At 43.1% G+C, this 21,943-nt stretch overlaps 1 protein-coding gene across 1 annotated transcript; it reads right to left on the bottom strand.

Annotated features, from left to right (window-relative positions):
* Positions 1-20,410: 20,410 nt before the first annotated feature.
* Positions 20,411-20,881, bottom strand: pmchl (pro-melanin-concentrating hormone, like). Its single transcript, XM_030084755.1, has one exon. The coding sequence runs from the start codon at positions 20,822-20,824 to the stop codon at positions 20,411-20,413; it is 414 nt and encodes a 137-aa protein (XP_029940615.1). The 5' UTR covers positions 20,825-20,881.
* Between the last annotated feature and the right edge of the window lie 1,062 nt (positions 20,882-21,943).

Raw genomic sequence — 21,943 nt, 5'->3', positions numbered from 1 at the left:
TTTTCACTTATTAACGTGGTTTTGTAAACACGACCTGAGCCAGGAGTGTCAAACTTAAGGCCCGTGGGCCAAAGCTGGCCTGCAAACCACCAAGAAAATCGTAAAAATTTAGAAGAAAATAGATTTTTTAACAAATTTCTGAAGAGTAGTGGACACAACACAACACTGAGACTCAAACTGAGATATCAAGACCCTGCTACGACAGATAGCTAACTAGCTTTAGCCTCACAGCCGAGAAAGACGAGCTGGTACCTCAGTGAGGAAGTCTATAAACCCTCACTTTCAGTTCTTTTAGTCGTCTTGTCGTCAGTCCAGCTGAATTCAAGCGTTCAGAAACAAGTCCAGTCCTCGTATTGTGGCTCCGTCTCGTGACCTCCGGGTCACGTAGAGTTCATCTGGATCGATCTTAAACATTTCATCAGCCTGACTGACGAACCGATAGTTCCTTGTTCCTTCCAGTGTCAAACCGAACCTTCCTGAAGGGTCATTAATGTTTATCTGAGGGAGCATCAGTCCCGCTCAGAGGGAAACGGCCCAGTGTTTGCTTTTTGATTTATGAGATCGATAACGATGAGAACGAGTCGGCGACTGACTCCAGGACTCTGTCCTGAATTTACTCTGATTATCATGAGGAGAACTATGAATAAGGCTGTTTGATTAATTATTCTCAGAATTATTCTCATTCTATCCCCCTTTAAAGGCACTTAGAATAGTTTTGTGCCACAGGAAGTCACTGTGACGGGATCACCTTGTTCAGTCTGAAGCGGTGAGAACAGTCACAGCGGTCGTCCTTTAAGATGCCTGCTGGTCTGCACAGTGGTGTAATCTGACCAGTTTGGTGAGTCAGGCTGACTGGCAATCGCTGCCTCCGATCTGTGATGAATCCTGTCGGCGTGGAGGGGGGGTGGGGGGGCCACGGGGACCGACGGCCGCTCCTGCTGACACACTGTAAATCAACCTCTGGGGTCACTCGGCCGAACGCGACAGAGAGATCGGCATGCTCGGTTTTGCCGTTGGACCTCTGCTGTTCCTCGTGTGAGTCCATGTAGTCGCTAGAAAGTCTAAGTCTTCTTTAAAATTGAGTTTTTAAAAAAAAAAAAATCTCTTGGTGGTTTAGGGAGATGGCTAAATACTTGGAGTTTAAATGATTTTGGCGATTCAACAGAGAGAAAAAGATATTTCATTTTCTGAATAATATACAAAAATGAGACTTGGAGTTTAACTATGCCAACAACTACACTTCTGGTAAACATTTACGTAATCTTGAAATAGAGCCATATTTTTCTTTCTAAACAGGTTTTCCAGAGAGTCTCATCTCAGCGCTGAAGCCTTGAACAACTCTCTCCATCGCGGCTCGACTTACTGAAATGGCTGAATTTACATGATTACAAGGTTCCTTCCTCGTTCTAATCAGTCGATACCATCGTCTGCGGAGGGTTTTTTTAGCCCTGCTGTGGGGAAATGATATTTCTGATTGTTACAGATGGCTCCTCACCTGACAGCGTCAATTACCGCTGCGATCGGAGGCCCGCTTCCAGACGGCATCTGCTCGTTATTTCACTGAGAATCAGCCATAAACCCATTTGTCTTAAAGCGTTATGACGTGAAGCCACTTATTTTCGGTGGTTTTCATGAGCATTCTCGGGTCGTTTGGCTCATCATCCCACACAGACAGCGATCTCCAGGGCCCCGACAGCATGCAGAGGCACAGATATTGATTATATTAGTCAATAAAGGCTAGTTTCCTCCCCGACTATTACACTAATGCACTTAGGGCGAATGTCCCGGCTAGCCTTGCAGGCCAGGTTATAAAGTGCACCAGAGCTCCTAAATTATTCACTAGGCCCCTTCGCCAGCTCCACGCCTCCATTAGGAGGGGAAGGGGGGGGGGGTCGAGGACGGGGGGTTGATGTCACCCAGCCCCTCGGAGCCAGGCGGGGGCACGGGGGACCGGATGATGGACTCGGCTTTGGAGGACCGCGGGGGTTGCGCCGCCAGCGGACGGACCCGGCCGGGCGGGAGGGAACCCGCCACATCCGGTGTGTGTGAACAGGAGCTTATGTAATCCCGGCTGATGATTGCGGAGAGGAAAAATGAAGAGACGCGTCCGACAAAGGAGAGCGGTCTCAAGTCAATAACACAATATCCTATAGCTGATAAAGTACGGACGGATGTAGACGGGAGACGGCGCTTTTTCACCACCAGAAAGAATCTGTGAAACTACCGATGGCATTCATCCAGACCGGATTCTTTAATTTTGTATTCAAGGGTGAGACCCCGGAATTAAAAACCTCTTCAAATTTAATAGTAAACCTCTTAAAGTAGCTCCTCTGCGACACTGCAAACCTTTGCAGCGACAGCTGGAATCAAAAAGACATTTAGAAGCATTTCTAAAAGGACGACTCGTGCTGCCTAAAGGTCTCATTCATTAAAGCCTCCTTGAAAAGCTTTACAAATCCATTAGTAATCTGTGAAACCTGCGAAAGGCTCCCTGGATTCGCCTTCAGGCCCTCTGGTACGTCATGTAAGACCCTCAGAACCAGTCAAAGCAGCGGTTTTCTCCAGGAAAGGCTGCAGGCCTCCTCTGCGACCTGTGATCACAGTGGAGCCAAATGCCGGCGGACACGCCCGTTCTCACCGCTAAAAAGGGCAGAAGCCTTCAAAATAAAGTCAAAAGACGGTTATGCAGGTCTGCTCCGGATTCTGGAGAGTGCTTTGTTTTGTTTGACATATGCAGCTCAGTTTGAGGTACAAGTCCTCCAGGCTGGGAGCCGAGGACTCACTGAAGAACAGGAACAACTTGCAAAAAGCACCTACAAATGCTAATTTATTACTTTCACGACAATAAAAGAACAAGTTTCAAAGGATTTCTCAAAAATCTGACATTAATGGAGCTACAAAATTCTCGGAAAGATCAATTACTGACAAAAGCTTCTTGTATTTTTCTTTGATTTTTTTCACTTGTGCAAAGAAAATGAAAATATTGAGAATTACAACTCCAGTGTCTTTCAGTTAGCAAAAACAGTCCAGATGGAAATATATCGAGTCAATTATTAAAACTGGTGTGGCACTCTGCGACACTCCCATAGGAAAAATGTGTTGCTCATCTGTTGTTCAATCTCATCTCGTGAGATCAATTTGAGCTTCTCATATTCATATCATTCTGTGATCATTTGTATCTGAATTACTTCTCCTAAGGGTCCCTTAGGAGCAAGAGATAAGCTAAAAAGAGACAAGACATCAGCAAGACAAAGGAGGTTAAGTTGAGAAAACCATTTGAGCAACATTTGAGAAGTGGGATAAACAGATAAGATCTCATAATTGTATACCCCTGATCTCAGTTATGTCTTGGTTATTTGAAGGAGCATTAAAAGAGATTAACATGAGATGAATCTGAGACTTTTATGAGACAAATCTAAGAAGTATGAGCCTTAAAAGAGATCTCATCAATGTGTGTCCAATGTCTCTTCTATGTCTTGATTATTTCTCTTAAATGTCTTACTGAAGCTACATATGAGAATAATATCTGAGCCATATTTGAGAAATATGAGAACAAATTGAGAATGCAATTTAAAGATTAATTATCTTTAGTAATTAGAAATGTCAAAAACATACTCAATACTGAAAATTGGAAAATTTTATTTCAGTAACACCATTTGTACAATATAATGTATCAAATCACCATTAGTATTTGGGCAGCAGCATTGGTGAACTATTTAAGCAAAACAACAAAAAACATTCACAAAATTGGAATCATGCTGTTTACACCAAGAGATCTCTTTACAACGGTGTGAAAGCTTAACTTTAGATTAGCGTTTATGGAGCTGGAGTAAGCACTACGAAGCATTCGTAAACTTTCAAATTGCAGACATTAAACACAGTGACCAGCACCGCTGGGGTACGTGGAACAATTGCACTTGGGTTTGGCTCAAATATAGGAAACCATGTGAAAAGGAACTAGGAATCTACTAGTACTACTAATTCACACACTACCAAACCTCAGTGTCAACATGGCAGGAACTGGTCCATGAAAATGAATAAGAAAAAAAAAAAGTAAGCGACGGTGAAAAAGAGATAAAGCAGTCCACATAGGGCAGGCTGTATCAGTGGGCTACTCCTTAGAACCTGTTCTTGCCCTACATTTGTTGACAATGGCTTTCTTGAGCTTGGCCTCCTCGATATGTTCTCAACCAGGCAGAGTTGCACATCTCAGGACATAAACTGTAAGACAAGAGCAATAAAATCTGTAATGAGTGATTTGGCAAAAAGACTTACCATATAGATCATACACAACTGCAGTAAAGGTTAAAGGGATAGTTCAGGATTTTTGACATGAATCTGTATGGCATCCCCATCAGCAGTGTTGTGCATTCACACAGACTGACCCCTGACCCCTGACAGCGTCCAGTGAGCAGAGGTCCTGTCCGGTTTTGGTCCAGACGAAGGTAGTCCGGCAAGTTTGCTGGGGTCCTGAAAATAAAATGTTTTCTTCTCAAACCAATCTGTGTTCGAAAGAGAGATATATTTGCATCACAAAACCGTTGTCCACAAAAAAGTCAGACCTCGTAAACGCTTGGCACTATTTTCTCTCCCTTCATATCACTCTGCGCTGCCTCCAGATGGCAGCCGCGCTGGTTTCACTTTGGTTACAGTTTAAAGTTAGCTCCAGCTGGAGGCAGCACGGAGTGATATGAAGGGAGAGAAAATAGTGCCAAGCATTTACGAGGTCTGACTTTTTCGTGATGAACGGTTTTGTGATGCAAATATATCACTCTTTCGAACACATATTGGTTTGAGAAGAAAAACACTTTATTTTCGTGAATCCAGCAAACTTGCCGGACTACTTTCGTCTGGACCTAAACCAGACAGGACCTCTGCTCACTGGACGCTGTCAGGGGTCAGTCTGTGTGAATGGACAACACTGCTGATGGGGATGCCATACAGATTCATGTCAAAAATCCCGAATTATCCCTTTAATAGGAAATAACTCAGTGAGACGTCCATTTCAGTTGAAAGAATTTGAAATCAGCAAGTAAGATTTTTGGTACAATCATAAATACAAATGTAAGCAACAGTCTGTTATCGTTAAAGGTGCTGTACATGATACTGGATAAAACTTCATTTCTGATATTAAATTTCTATTCCGAGAATTTAGTCAGACAACTATGAAATGAAAAAATAAAACTGAGTGTAAGCATTGCAAGCTCAAGTAAAGCTTAGGTATCATTGAGCATGGATGTAGCAGGTTTTGCATTGGGCTGTCTCAGTTATTTATTCCGTGTAATGTCTTGCAAAGATCATTCAGGGAATGAAGTTGCTCCTGCAACTCTTTAAAATAAATAATAAGCAGATTTAATGGCAGGTAATTTCATTTTGAGCATAATAAAAACATGCCAAGATGATTACTAGAATTATTTGATTACTTGCCTATTCTCGAGATGATTTCATCGATCCTTCTCTTTTCGTGTAGGATTTTTTCAAACTCCCCCTTACAATCCTCACATGGTACCCATGCACTGACTGGTGGACCAGCTGCATGGCCTCCACCAGACGTTGAACCAGAGGTGTTGAGGCTGTTTGGTGGTGGGCCAGCTGCATGTCTTCCACCAGGCGATGGGCCAAAGGTGTTGAGGCTGTATGGCGATGGACCAGAGGTGTTGAGGCTGTATGGCGATGGACCAGAGGTGTTGAGGCTGTATGGCGATGGACCAGAGGTGTTGAGGCTGTATGGCGATGGACCAGAGGTGTTGAGGCTGTATGGCGATGGACCAGAGGTGTTGAGGCTGTATGGCGATGGACCAGAGGTGTTGAGGCTGTAGGGCGATGGACCACAGGTGTTGAGGCTGTAGGGTGATGGACCAGAGGTGTTGAGGCTGTAGGGTGATGGACCACAGGTATGGAGGCTGTATGGCGATGGACCAGAGGTGTGGAGGCTGTATGGCGATGGACCAGAGGTGTGGAGGCTGTATGGCGATGGACCAGAGGTGTTGAGGCTGTATGGTGATGGACCAGAAGTGTTGAGGCTGTAGGGCGATGGACCAGAAGTGTTGAGGCTGTATGGCGATGGACCAGAAGTGTTGAGGCTGTAGGGCGATGGACCAGAGGTGTTGAGGCTGTAGGGCAATGGACCACAGGTGTTGAGGCTGTATGGTGGTGATGGGCCAGCTGCATGGCCTCTGTAGGGTGATGGATCAATGGCCCCCCCTTTGGTAGAGCTATCATAAAATCACATAGAACCAGAAATGGCATTTCTGTAAACACAAATTGCCCATAACAGATATGACAAATAACTTCAAAGAACTGACTGAAATGACCAGCAGAGACATAAAAGAAGGTGCTGCCTTGACAACTGGTGCTATCAACTGTTTTTATGTATATGGTGGCTAGTACTAATAATATAAATAAATGTACTATGCCCAAAATCTGCCATATTTGTAACCATTTTATATTTTAAAAACATAACACATTTCAATAGTGGAAATAGCTGATCAACAACCTCACAATATGTTGTGGCATGTGAGCTTGTAAAGTGGCTATTTCCATTCTTTGTTAAAATATTTGAAATCTATAAACATTTTTCAACAGATTCATTTAATTACATTTTTTATGTAAAATATTCTGACCATTATGCAGAAATAATGACAAAACTAATGGCAAATAATTTTCATCAGGGCTCACACGTCATTCACATACTATTTACTGAAATAATGGGCTCTATGCACAGCTCCACTACTTCCTGAACTTAAACAAGCTCCTTTATTTCCTGTCTGACATTATTGGACAAATTGATTAATCCAGATGTGTCTGACCATTGTGACTACTCAGATGTAAGACAGAAAATGAAAGAGCAGCCTTAAGTTCAGGAAGTAGTGGAACTGTGCACAGAGGCTATTCTATGATCACAGATTGGATAACAAAGTTTTCCTAATGCTGTTTAGGGGGTTTTGAACTTTGCCAGACCTGTTTGGATAATGATTAAAAGTTTTGAACACGTGAGCCCACGGGGATTATATAATAATTATGACAAACCTACCCATTGGGTGGTGGGCCAGCTGTGTTGAGGCCTGTTGCATGTCCCCCATCAGGTGATGGATTCTGCGATGAGATTTTCTCGCCATGTTCAGACAGTGGGCTCCGATCTATTATAATGGTGTCAGACCCTGATGTTGAGTCTGATGGCTCATCGTCTTTTAAAATATGTAAAAAGGACTCCTGTGGAGTTGGGTGGCCTTGTGGTGGCTTAGCCTGATCTGATGAAACATATTCAACAGTGGCCCTATGAAATTTACCATCTGACCACTTTGCTAAAACAGAATCTCCTGATTTAAGATCTTGCAGCTGCACAGGAGCCTCATCTCTTGCCAAAATGTCAGAACCTCTAAAGACTTTGCTGGTATAAGCATCCTCCCATCTGACAAATGCAACACACCCTGAGAGAGAGAGAGAGGGGGAGAGAGAGAGAGAGAAAGAGATAGAGAGAATGTTTATATTCCATTTGTATTTGAGCACAACAATTCAGACTACTATTTTTAGACATCATATGGACCTTATGATTGTTACCCCTGCCCATCCCCATGCATAACAGAAATTATTAACTCAATACTTACCAGATTGCTCATTTGGGGGAGGGGAGCTCTGCAGGGCCTTCATTTTCTTCTTGGGAACCCATACCCTCTTTTTTGCAGGCATTTTGTTTTTATCCATCCTGTTAATGAAAAAAGAAATACTGTATCAACTATAATATAAATATACACTATTTTCACCTAATGCACGTCTTTTTGAGGCAAGAATTAGATCAAAATAAGCAAAAGTCAAATCAAATTATTTTCCTAACTGATTGTTAGTTTCATCATCTGTAAATATTTTACACACAGGAAACAACATCCTGCTGCAAAGTCTGCTTGAAAGCAAAGGCAGCGACACAACCAACTTACTGCAGCACCTCAGGTAGAGACCTGCCACCGAGTAGGAGAGGCGCTGCTCCCAACATGAGCAGGATATACATTTAAACGTTATACAAACTGCAGTAAGCAGCTAGCCAGCCGTCCCATTTTCACCGGTCTGAATGAAAATAGCTACAGTTCGGAGTTTCTTTGTTAATTACCTGTTGGACAGACGCCAAACTACCTAATCCCCACCTTCCAGCGTACCACTCCGTTACCACAACTGTTAATATTTCACCTTATGATAATGTCAAAAGAATTTCTTCACAGCATTACATACCACAGCATTCTTACCTCTCCAAGTTTCGTCGTGTCTGGAGCAGCAGCCAACGGACGCGTCTCCCTCTTTTTTCCCTCCAGAAATTAACGGTCAAGTTCCTTTTTCGGATTCTTCTTCTTGGCGGTTGTGCAGCGCTGCAGCGCACTACCGCCCCCTTTTGTTCTGGAAGATACCTTCCTGGAAAATATCATTATCATTGCACGCATGCAAATTTGGGATTGTTAGTATTATTATAGATTTTTTATATGTATTTTTTTCTCTTTCTTAGTTTGTTCTTTGGAAGATTATAGTCTGTAACTGCCCACTCTGTTCTCCTAAGCTACCGCTCAATAGGTGGCGGTAATGCTCCCTGAAATGGGTAGCAAACTGCCATAAACTGCCATAAAGAAGAAGAAGGACGCTCATTCAGCAGGCAGGAAGAAACAGCGCAGCGTCTCTGTAAAGAATAACGACTAAAAGTAAGTAATAACTAGGGCTGGTCCAGAATATCCGAATATTCGGTCGCTATGATGACATAGAAAACTTGATGACATGTGAATGTGTTTTATGTTCAAAAGCCACCTTCTCTGCTGTCTGACCTGTTTTAGCCACACCCAGTCCCAAGTGCAGATGAGAGAGAGATCCTGAACACAGTTAGTTCTGACTGAGAATCACATCAAGATATGGGGAAAAAAGAATATGCAACCATTAGCTGTATTTGCATAATGTGTTCAATTTCTGTCAAATTGCCTCTTGTGTTTTAAATGTTTTCTGTTTTTATTTTGTTATCTTTTGAGTTTCTTGCAAGAAATCTTTTCTTTGCTAATTGATGAAAAATGTAATTTAAGGAAAATGTGACTCTTTAAATATTTTAAGAGGGTCTGGATCCAGAAGAAAAGGTATGAACTATTGATGTGCTCTCTTTTGTGTCAGGAGGTAGCAGCAGGGGAACACGGCAAACGGCGTCAGAAACACTCACCATGGTCCAGGAGGCGTAAAAACATGATGCCCTGGGGAGAACGCAGGTTTACGAATGGTATGGGCGCTTTAAAAGGGGCGAAATGTCCATTGAAGACCAGCCCCGCTCCGGACGACCCGCATCCTCACGCACGCAGGAAAAGATCCGCGAGGATCTTTTTTCTGGAAGCCGAACACAGCGAGTCTGTGCCGCCTGGGCAGTCTGTTAACCAGAACCACTACATCCGAGTCCTGAGGCCGCTCCGAGAAGCAGTGACGCAGAAGCGTCCGGAGCTTTGGCGGGATGGTGAGTGGTGGCTACACCATGACAACGTGCCGGCGCACCGGGCCCTGCGTGTAATGCAGTTCCTGGAGAAAAACGGGATGATCCTACTGCCTCATCCACCCTATTCACCAGACTTAGCCCCCTGTGACTTTTTTCTCTTCCCAAGAATGAAGAAAGAGCTGAAGGGGCGGAGATTTGAGGACGTCGAGGAGGTTAAACAAAAATCGAAAGACACACTGCACGGCATCATTACGCACAAGTTTTCAAACGCCTTTGAAAGCTGGAAGACACAGATGCAACGGTGTATTCAAACCAGCGGGGATTACTGTGAAGGCGACAGCTTTGAACAATTGTTACAATTAAACACATTAAAAGTTATAACCAGTGTCCGTTTTTTTCTGGTTCTCCCTCGTATATATGATGCAGAAGTTTACAAACAGCTTGTAGATGATGGTGGTCCTCTTAGGGACCCTAAAAACATCTCTCTCCCTTTGAACACAGATAGGGTACCTATTTTCAAATCGTTCAAGTTTTCAGTGTGGCCTTTTTATTGTATCATCAAGTGAATTGAGCTTCATGGAACACACAAAGAGAGAATATGATATTTGCTGGACTTTGGTATGAGGATTCAAAACCATTCATGGTTACATTCCTTAGACCACTCAGTGACACACTAAGTGAGCTTGCAAACAATGGAATTCTTGTGCAACCTGCAGTGTTGATATCTGAACCTTTTGTGTGTAAAGTGCTCACCATTGCTGGAACATGCGACTTACCTGCTAAAGCATTAGTCCTTAATTCAGTACAATACAATGGGAAATTGCATTGTACTGAATAATCTACTGTATTATCAGGGTGATTTGAATGATTATCAAAACAGTATTTGCTCTATTATGTGTTACACTTCCCAAGACTCTGTTGTACTGCTCTATATAATAGAGCTTTGCTGTGAATTCTGTCAAAAAAAATTATCAGCACCATGTCAACATCTAGAAAGTTCAGACATTTAAAAAAGTCTCTAAAAGGTGTCTTTGAGTCCATCACGGCAGTTTGTTTTAATGGATTAAGTTTTGGAACTGAAATTGTAATGATGATTGATAATTGAAATGAGTTATTAACACATTTTGTAAGTTGAACATGATGTATAACAAACCATATATCTCAAATTATTTGCCTGAATTGATTTTTTTTTTGTCAAATTTTGCCATGAGACAAACTTAGATATGATTGAGGTTTTATATTAAATAATGTGTCGTATTGAGACTAATTTGAGAGCTTGCACTACTCTCATTTTTCTTTTCGCTGAAATTGTAGAAAAGAGACAACTGTAAGAGAATCTGAGAACTCAAATAGTGAGCAGTGAGAGACAGAACCATGTATGTTTCTCACTGAGACATAACAGAGATAGTGCTTCCAAGTAAGGATATCAGATTGAGACATATTTGAAAGCGGCAGAATAAGTCTCATTTTTCTCTTAGTTGAGATCAGGAAAAGAGACAGTTGTGAGAGAATTTAGAGAACTTGCATAGTGCTCACTGTGAGACTTAATTCTCAGGAGAAACATTTGAGAAGAATGAGAAAACCACTCTTTTCTCGATTAGTGCTCATTTATATCTAGGAGATGTAAATGTGACATAAAGGAGATCTCATCTTCAATTTTGCTTTGCTATGGGCTGTGCCATCCCTGGGACACTTGAAGGTGACGGCTGTATTTTAACGCCCCTGTATGATGTGTGAGAGTGTGAAGTGAGTGAAAGGCTGATTGAATTCCCTCCGCTGAGTGTGTCTCAGCCATACACAGATATCAGCTCCAGTCATTAGACGGCGTCTGGAGGAAGATGACAGCCCACTGCTCCCGTTCCCGGTCTCGCTGACCTCCTGTCTGCCGCAGTCTGAACTCGGCGACCTCTGCCGAGTTTCAGCTTATGATGACGAAACCCTGCCGATAATCCAAACGCAAAGACGCGCGAGGCGTGCCATGTGCGCTTTCGCCGCGGTGTGAGGTATTTCCTCTCTCCCGCTGCTCGGCTTCTGTCTCATTTCGGGGAAGTTCGGCTCGGACTGCAACGCAGCGAAAACACTAAAACACAGTGGAAAAACATCACGGTCAGCAGCAGAGTCAAGACAGACGGAGGCAGCCAAGATGCCGGGAGTCGTTCCTCCGTCTCCGGCTCGTTCTGTCTGTCTGTCTGTCTGTCTGTCTATGCCTGCTACTGGATCCAGGAAGGGAGGACGGTTTCACTGGAGCATGGGCGTCAAACTCATTTTAGTTCAGGAGCCACAAACGGCCCAGTTTCATCCTGAGTGGGCTGGACCAGTAAAATAGTGCCGTGATAACCTTCAAAATTAAGCTTCGAAGTTTTAATCTGTGTGGCACATGGAAAAAATCTCTACAATCCCAACATTTAGTCAATTTTAGTGAAACATCCTGGAGCAAAATTCACCAAAATGTCCAAAAAAACTTCTTCTATAGCTGTTTAAATATGCATGTTTTTACAAACTCACGCTGACAGCATAGCTTTGAGGCTAATGCTAGTTTGTTAGCTGTCAAATATCACATGTCTAAATGACTACAGACGATCAGCTATCAACACTGGAGCCATACTAATTTGCATACAGGGACAACAGATCGACTGAGGACGCCGTCTTCGTTGCGAACATCTGGAGCATAGAAGCGCCTGTGTGAGTTTGGCCTTCGTGGACTTGAGCTCGACAGTTTTAACTTTTTAAGTTTCAGTGTGGTTTTCCAGGCTGATCAGCAGCAGACACTCCAGCAGGAGGTGGACACAGCAGGGAGGATCACTGGGGCCACTCTTCCAGAGATCAGTGGCGTCTACACCACCACCCGCTGACCGAGCAGAGTGCAGAACATCAGCACCGCCCGGCACATCGCCTGTTCCACCTGCCGCCCTCAGGTGGAAGGTACACACCAGCAAGAACCACCAGAGGGGCCCTTGGCCTGGTGTTTCCATCGTTGTATATTCAATTAGTTTTTTTTAATTGAAAATACATGATTTTAAATAGGTCAAACAAACACTTGAACAACATCGGCATGATGGGAAAACAAAGGAAAACATGCACACACCCACACTGCTCCACCAAAAATACACCTATATGAAGTCCTTCTCTCTGTAAACACCCATTGAAATTCAGCGCTTCATCCCTGTACTTCTTGACAATATGGCTGAAAATGAATTTAATGTGGCTATTATAGATGGATTAGTTATTTTGTTTGAGCTGCACAGAAGCACAGCACAACTTGAAGGCGATTGATCTGTTTGTGAATGGAGCGTCTGCAATTAAATAGATTGTGGAGCTCTTCATCTCGGTAGAAATGAGTCGTATTTAGAAACAGTTTTGCTGAAAAAAAAAAAAGTCTCATTGTGGCTGTATAACTTTCAACCATCCTGATCTGCATGTCGCCAGACGCCTTTAGGTTCTCGGCGCCACGCATATCGTGGGACAGCTGCCGTCTTGTACGCCGATTACTCAAAGTGACTGAGAGGAATTCAATTAGCGCGGGACATCAAGGGGCCCTTTGACGCCATATGCCGCGTTACAGCCTGACCAAACGATTACACCGATCGCAAAACCTCAGTCGGACTAAATTAGATTTTGATATCAGGTTACACTCCTGTGCAGCTCATCAGCTGCAGAGGCTCGATACGCTGATGGCTCGGTCCAGATGTCAGCCACAGATGTTCACTCTGGACTTCAGACATCCAGGATACCTTTATATAAACCATTAACAGTCCAATATGTAGATGCATTTGTACCTTTTGAGGTCTCGACATGTTTGATGTGCGAATCACTTCCTAATGAAAGGTAGTAGAGGGAGTCGACACTCAGCATCACTCTCCTCATGGGCCTGCTGCATTTGATCGCCATTAAGGTCGTGAATAATTAGCAGATTAATAATTTTCCAGTTAGTAATATTGTTAAAACTGATGACATGTTGAACAGAGGCCTCATTTACGCAACAATATCAAGTGAAAACAGTAAACTTTAATGAAACGAAACACAAAAAAGATCCATTTTTGCTTGAAAAATTGTGTAAACAGGCTGTAAAAGCCACGTCTCAGTGTGACAAGTGTTAAACAAGACAATCAAACACACACATTCACACTGAGGAAAAAAAAATACAAAATATGAAAGTTTTGTCTCCTTAAATAATTTAAATCATAATTTCTTATCTGATATATGAAATTAATGAGCACAAAAGGTTGTGGTGAGGTGGTAGAAAAACCCGGTGCTTCTGGTAGAAAACTATTATGCTCGATCATTTAGTCTTATCAATGCAAAGTAACAGACTTTATTACCAGTTTTGCTGTTACAAAGTAAAAGTTTATAAATTTGTAGATTTGTTTAATGATAGTGATTTTATAAAGCAATGAAAAACTTTGAAGTTGAAATTGAAAGGTTATTATTGCAAAACCATCTGTCTCGGCCTCTCAGGGTGAAATGCAGCTGTCTGTGACCCCTGAACTAAAATCAGTTGAATCTTCTGATTTCCTCTGTTGCTGTTTGACACTTGACACTTCAGGCTTCATAAACAGTTGAATTGGACGGAGTTGGATGAGCATGTGATGGTCAGAAGGACTTTTAGAAAACCTTAAGCTTGAAATAGTGCCAACTTCAGAGAGCAGTAAAGAGCATTATTTCACCCATTCCATAACATTTCTCCTTCACTGAGAGTCGAACCGGGGAGTTTTTTTCGCTGTGAGGCATGAGACCAAACCACTACCCCAAATTATGAGCTCTCGTTAATTTGTAATCTTTCAGATTTTATTCCTCCCCCTTCTTATGCTTCTAAAACTGCTTCAGACATTTAACACACTCGCATTTCATTTCACACAGAAAACAAATAAGCTGCAGATTCTGCAGAGATTTTTTTTTTTTCTTTTTTTTAATCTTGACAGCCCAGACAGAATAATCACCTCACCAACAATCGCTTGCAGATGTTGGTTTGTTTCTCTCCACCGAGGTTGTAAACTATGCAGAGCGAACGCCGGCGTCTCCTCTCCAGGTATAATTAGCCTCCTTTCATGGCGTAAGCTGTTCCAGCACAATGGCGGTCGTCGCTGGCACGGCTCGCTCCGCCCGGCTGTCCGAAACATCAGCGCGCTGAACGGATCCCTGCTGTCTGTGTAACGACGTAAAGATGCAGCTCTGCTTGCCGCCTGCTAATCTGATGGAGAGTTACAGTACTTCCAGTACTTTGGATCCAGTGTTTAAGTGTCTAATTTGCTTAAAACGTGTTGAATAATCAAACAAAATGGAAGTTTTGCGACTGAGAAGCAGCAGCAGCAGGAGATCTCTTAAAAGAGGATTCCGGTCTGTGTTTCCCATCAACGAGCCCAATGTGGGTCTGTAGGTCGAGTTAAATCTGGACGTCGTTTCGAGGAAGCAGCTCAAACCGGCTGCAAATCAGGGATCCTAATCAGGTCATCGTATCAGAGGCAGATTTCGAGAAGTGTTTCCGAGACCTTGGGTTGGTTTTCCAGCACAGAATCAGGCCAGAGCCGAGGCTTTTCCTGCTTCTCTCAACCTATTTCTCTGCATTTGACCCATCCTGGAGGTCAAGGGTCACACGCAGGGACCCACATCTTTAGATGTTTTGGGGGTCCGTTTACTTTTTACTTGAATTGTTTTATGTGTGGCCTGAAGATTTGTGATTTTTTTTTTCAGTTGACTCACATGAATGTATTTTACTTCTGCTCCGCTAACGCTGGCTCCAGGATCGTCCTCATCATGCGTGAAAACGGACGCCACATTCAGCACGTATTTCCTTCTGTAATAATTCATATCTGCCGCCCTGAACCCCCCCAGCCTCGCATTTGAAAGGTATTCTCTGCGTTCAGCCGTCCAGAGAAGCTCCCTCGGAGCCTGACTGTCCTGGATGGGATTGTTCCGGGGAAAACGGGGCTGAGCGTGTCGCGCCGGGCCGACAGCCGGACTGTGCTCGTCACCCTCCGGTAATGAAGTCCCGGACAGTTTCAATGGAAAGCTAACCTTTCTTTCTCCTGCCGCTGCTTTGGCTATTAATAGCGCTATTCTTCCGGCAGGAGCGCCAGGCGAGGCGAGCGGGCTTTACAACGTCTGCCTGCAGAGGATACAAAGTGCCTTTTAATCCCTCGATTAACTGCAGCAGTTATGGGCCGAGCGTTCACAATCAAGTCAAACGCAAAAACTCAGGGGGAAGAAGTCAATAATTCATGACCTTGATGGAGGCTTTTGTTGCAGTTATTTTGATAATTAGAGGTGATGTGAGAGGAGCTTGAAATTTCCAGACCTATCAAAGACAGTTCTGTCTTTCTTCTGCTTTGATTTTCCAAATCTAACTTATTTTCTCACCACCTCCACTCCGCAGAGTTCCCGTGAAGCAGCACATTTTCACTGTTTTCTCCTGAAGGTGAAAACAATCTGCTGTAAATCACAGCGTCGTCAGCAGAGAGTCAGACTCATTTTGAAAAAAAGCATTTTTCATTGATCTTGTTGAAAACACTCTGGAAGGAGGGGTTGTTGTGTAAATTGGCAAATGCAACATTTTTCTTGAAAACATTGCGTGAAGCCTCAAATCTATCAAACTCAATGACAAATCGAGAATCTCTCTATGGTGTTTTAGGTGATTAAAATCCGCTGATCACACTCAACCTTTTAGCAGAAGATGAATTACCTTCAGCTAAAAGTCAAGCCTAAACAATTCATTTTTAAAAACCCTTTTATTTATTTATTTTTTTTACCAAGTTTCCAGATGTTGCTCCTTAATGTTTATCTGTAGAATCAAAAACCTTCCATGAAACACTGATCTGAGCATTTCTGAGGTTTAAAATGCCAAAAAGACGGCATTGTAATTTCTCATCATTTCACAGAGTTTATCAATCAAATCCATTGAGATGATGTAATATTTCAGATTGTTTGTGTTTGTGAGCCAAATCCTCACAAGTCCTGTGTCTGGTTTAGGAGTTCATTTGGCGTTATCGTGCATTTTCACAGACCAGTTCACATTTTAATGTTCACTCAAGTTTTTTCAGTTTTATTCATATTATGCAACTTATAATACGGCCTTCTCTCTACATAGCTCATGAAAAATTTATATTTAGTTGAATTTCTTAGAAGAAGTTGACATTTTTAAAAGAAAATTTGTGAATTTTCAACATTTCGTCATTAAAGTCTCCAGATTAGAACCTCTGGTTCCGGTTGTTACCCCCCGGACTGTTTAATAGTCTTCAACACAGTTCAGGTTCTCTTATCAAGTATTTCCAATGCATCAGATCAATGTTTCACAGTTTAATGGGGACTTTCTGTCAGAAAACTTCCATTTTTAGAAAAGAACAGGGTTGTTATTCTTGTTATCTTGTTTAATCTGGGATGTGTTCTTTTTTCCCCTGCCTTGTTGTGATATAAATACCCTCCTCTCAAGATCGTTTTCCTCTTTTTTGTGAAGTGGGGCAATAAATAGTCAGTCATAACTTTAGTACCACAAGATTTCAGATTGTGACTCTTGAGTCATTTTAGGGGAAAGCAATGCATTTCAGTCTTCCTGGATATCTCCTCATGTCAGCATCCTGATTGTTTTTCCAACCAGAGGCTTTTTTTTGCTAACATAGAAAAAAAGAAAAAAGGTGCAGACGTTCCCACAAAGCATGCCGTGCTTTCTGCTGACTCACTCCGGAGTCTGTGAATGAAGAATGTGTGTAAAAAGCCTGCGTTCTGTGCAGGCTTTACACACAGGCAGGCCGCCGGACCCCCAATAAACTGAATCATCCCACAACTGCCCCCATGCATTAAGTTCAAGCTAAATTATTAAAAGTTTCCCTCTTATCTGGGGAGTATAATGCGTCTCCATCGATCAGTGATTGCAGAGTCGGAGGTTCAGTTCTGTTCGGTTTACGGGCCTGATGCAGGAATCTGAACTAAATGGTGGCAAATCAAAATGATTCCTCTTCTCTAACCTGCACGACACGTCTCACTGATGGGAATACGATTTAATGAAAGCATTTAGATAAAGTCTCGGTAAAGGTCAGGGAGAGTTTAATAACTGCTATTTATTTTTCCACAGTATAATGTGAATATAATTGAGCTTACAAATAATTCTAAGGATAATTAAAATTTCCTCCCAAAGGGCCCATGAGCAATCTGATTTTGCCTCTTCTCATCCACAGGTAAATGATAACATCCTCTGACCTTTCCCGCAGCCTTGTCTCACCTTATTTTGGAGACCTGTAATTTCCTCATATCTGAAAGCATCAAAGTAAAAAATATTCTCTTGTTTTAGTGCTGCTGTTTTCCTTTGAGCTCTCATTACCTTAAATAGCAGGACTTAAAGGAACAGGACGGAACAATCCAGGAAGTATTCCTCAAGCGAGTTCGGGTTTGTTTCATTGTTTAAAAGGCACACATAGAAATACGTGGGAATTTCAAAAGTTGCTGAAGCAGATTTTCACACATTTTTTGCTTTTATATGCCATTTTGTTACACATAAAACTGTTTCACATGGAGGGGAAATTGTGGCATCTTCAAAAAGTTTGTTTTCTAACAGTTGCATTGTCCCGTGTGCACACTGAAATAAAGTTACAGCATTTTCAAAAAGTTGCGTTTCCAATTGTTGCCATGGAGACAGAGTCGGAGTGTTTACAAAAAAGTTCTGCTTGATGCTTGTGGTCTGAAGTTAAAGCTGCTGACGTAGCGAAGAAGCAAACTAAAAACACATTAAGCAAAATAGGAATATCAAAAACGTAGGGCTGTCAAATGATTAAGATTTTTAGTCAGATTAAACACAGCTTACAAATTAATTAATCATGATTAATCACAAATAAACGCAATTTCCAACTATGTCTGAAATATACCATTTTTTTCCTGTATTGCATTGACAAAAAAAACCACAGGACATGATTATATATATTTAACACGTGATGCGTTTTTTATTTAAGGCTCCAAATAAAATAAATATTCAAAAAACTAAAACATGCACACCATAACATAATGTCTGTGTGTGTAGTGTATTTGTACGTGCACCGCGCGTCGCCGCTCTGCGCTGCACGCCGCTCTGCGCTGCACGCCACGCTGCTTGTTATGATGCGCATGCATTAAACTGCGTTAAAAATTTTAATGAGATTGATTGCATAAATTAACGCCATTAACTAAGACAATAGTTCTTTCACGCTGCTCTGATGTGTCAGTTGGCTAAGAAACAGCACTTATGAATGACAAACAGCAAAATGTGAATAAATTGATTCCTACAACATTAATCCACTCGACCCCTGAGTTGCTGATGACAGATGTCACATTGTTATTAAAAAGCTTCTCCTGTTGGATTCAGATCAGGTATTTGGACCAGCAGTTACAGTTTGTTCTAGAATAAGCGGGAACTGAGTGATTTCAGAGAGTTTCCAGAAGCCTATTTGGTGTCTGTCATCTCCGTGGTTTTGATGGAAAAGCTGAAATGATTTTGCTCGTAGTTGAAGGCATGAATGACGATACCTGATCTGACCATCTAAAAGTGACTGAGTCTGATCATCTGGACTTGGTTTATGTCCTGGAAGATTTTTCACCCCATTATTCATGTGTCTTCATCAGTTCATTAGTTCACGCTGTTCCAGAGCCCAGCTGAGTCCAGTCGAAGTGTATAAAGGATAATCTGGACTGAGGGTCACGACGTTCTTAAGGCGGCCATTGTTGTTGTTTCATTGGCCCTGAGCATCGCTGTCGTACAAACGGACACACAAAGTGCAATGAAAGTTTTGTGTTTTCACAAATTCTTGTGTAAACTGGAGCTTAGATTCTTCGTACCTTGGCACATGAGAAGATGTACAAACATCACTCTTCCCACTGAAACAGCTCTGGATCTGTGAAGCTCAAAATCAATAGTTGCAGCGATTGCTCGACCTGTGAACAGCGGTAAACGTTCTCAACCGGGAATGGAACCTTCCCAACTGGTGACTTCCCCGGCTCCCAGCTGCACTAACAGACTGTATAAACCACTTGATGCTGTCTGAGTTTAAGAAGAGCGATCAATACAGTATTGGACAGAAAATGACAAAAGAAGAAAAAAAGATTTTCTTTTTCTTGGTATCACTGACAGCGAGAAACAACCTCTCAACAATAGAAATGGAAAAACACTTTTGCGATCCTGTGATTGAAAGCGTGGATCATTTTTATTGACATTTCTGAACGGTGAGTCACTTCAGCTACGCGTATAATAACTTCATAATTTAATAGTCTGTATCGTATCACCGGGACTCAGGTGTGTTTCTGAATGACTAAAAGGTCATTTTTTTTCTGCTGAAAAGCAGACGAAGGCAGACGTGACGGGCACATCTGTAGCATTTACAAAATCACTTCAGCGTAATGCCCCGGCATTCTCACAGCACACCTCCGTTTCCGAGGAAGACGAGTTCCTATGCCGTTACGAAATCCTCCTCTAAAAGTTCCCCGGGTTGCGCACAGCAGCCTACGTAAGACAGTGATCATTTACCAGATCTGATGCAATAAACTTTTCTAAAGAAAATCTGCAGGTGATTAAAGAAGAAAGGCGAGTTTTTGCAACGGACGAAGTCGACGAGGTGTCTCCTCCCTCCACAGATGTTTGTCTTGACCTGAAAAGCCTCTGGACGAAAACCGCTCAGATCCACCAACCTGCTGCTGCTTCACTACGCTGTTTTAAGATTCTTTTATTTCTCTATTAGCTTTTCAGCTTTTTAGATCATTGCTCTCAAATATGAGGCTTTAGTTTGACGATGCATTAAATAAGATTCTACCAAATAACAAATGCTTCAGATGCTCAAGAAATCAACACGGAACTCTGACCTTCAACATCCCATCTTTTGAGGAAAACAGCTATCAAACACGAAGAAGACAAAAAGCAGAATTCAATGACGTTTATTCTCTGATCTGACACACAGGTGTATGTTGCAGCTCGGTGAAAGGCAGGAACAGGATGTCGCGGTCGTCCTCTGAGCTGTCCTAGACCTCCCAGCACGGCCGGTAGACTCGTCCCACCATGCACCTCATGGTGTCCCTCCTCAGGATGGGGAAGCCCTGCTCCACGTCTCTGTGCTCCGCCGCCGGGCTGCTGTCGTCAGCTCTCCGCTTGTGGAAGGACGGCCCGCCGCGGAGCATCCGCAGCTCCCTCCACAGGCTGGGGTCGGCGGCGACGACGATCATCCTCGGCCCCCTGGCGTTGGCGGCGTTGGCCGCGGCGGCCAGGTCCACGTCTCCGAAGCTGTTCTCTGTCGCCTCGTCGCCGAGCAGCGAGGCGAAGGCTTCCTGCTCCAGGGAGTCGCCGTCGGACTTGCCCGTGGGTAACGCCACCGACAGGGCGTAGCACTGGAACAGGAGCGCTGCGGCGAACACGAGCGACGTTAGCGACTGCCTCATGGCGAAGGTCTTCGGGGAGGTGCAAGGCGTTGGCTCGGCTGGAAGAGCTCTTCTCCAGAAGTCCTGCTCCGATGTTCTGCCTCTGCTATCGCGTCATTGCCTTTTATACCTTTCGGGACGCTCTGGATTTGCCACGTTGGAGCGTTTGTCATCAGAGATCGTCCTGTTGCGTTCGGGAAAGTAGCATTTCAGTAGAACCCTTGCAGCGTTCAAGTATGTTGTTTTGCCGAAAAGTTAATTAAAATCTCCGTTGTGGAGGTTCTTTTTGGACACGTGGCAACAAAACAGCAGGGATTATTTGAGAAAGAGGCAACCAGGAAAGACACCGACACAAAACGGCTGCCCTTTAAAACAACGAGGACGGATTACCCACCCGCGAAGCTCTTGTCGTCTCGGGTACTTGACGATGAAAGTAACATTGTTGCAACAACGTTCAATAAGGAACCTGACCAGGGATTACAGAGAGCAGGAAGGCAAACAAATGCCTTCTGAAGTGTTTGTGTCTCTGAGGCGTCGGTTCTCAGTCGACGTGTCAAAGCTGAGAGGTTGGGAAGAAGAATGAACATCAGACCCGCTGCCGAGGCTGCGAGCCGAAGGAGAGGAGCTCGGTTTGATCTCACACATCATAATTACAAACCTCCCTGATCACTTCCGCCAGATGAGACGCACACCTGCACCTGCTCAGCTTCCACTTCAAATGACTTGATGTGATGTAACGGCGACTCTTCGGTCCGGTCAGTCAAGTTGGCGATTTTTTTATTTATTTTTTTTTTTGCCAGTCGTCTGGTTCCCAGTAAAGTTCTTACTTTCACCTTGTCAGCATTTCAGACGATGTATTAGAAACCGAAGCATCTTTGTGAAACAGGAGTTCGCACTCTGGCCTCACAGCAGGAAGGTTTCCTATTGCGGCCTTCGTGCTGAGGAGGCATTACCGAGCAAATGTTATGCAACGTTCATCAGAGCAGCCCTGGATCCGTCGGTGGTGGAGTGGCTTTGTATTCCAATTGCAGGTTGAAGGTTTAAACCCCGATGTGAAATGCTGCATGGCAGCTGGTGTGTGACTGTGTGGGTGGCTTAAAAAATAAGCTTAAAATACATTTTTTTTGAGGGGAAAAAGCA

Source organism: Salarias fasciatus, assembly GCF_902148845.1.
Source record: "Salarias fasciatus chromosome 7 unlocalized genomic scaffold, fSalaFa1.1 super_scaffold_4, whole genome shotgun sequence".
Lineage (NCBI taxonomy): Eukaryota > Metazoa > Chordata > Actinopteri > Blenniiformes > Blenniidae > Salarias > Salarias fasciatus.
Note: the sequence above shows the minus strand (reverse complement) of the source record. Positions and strands in the feature narration are given on the sequence as shown.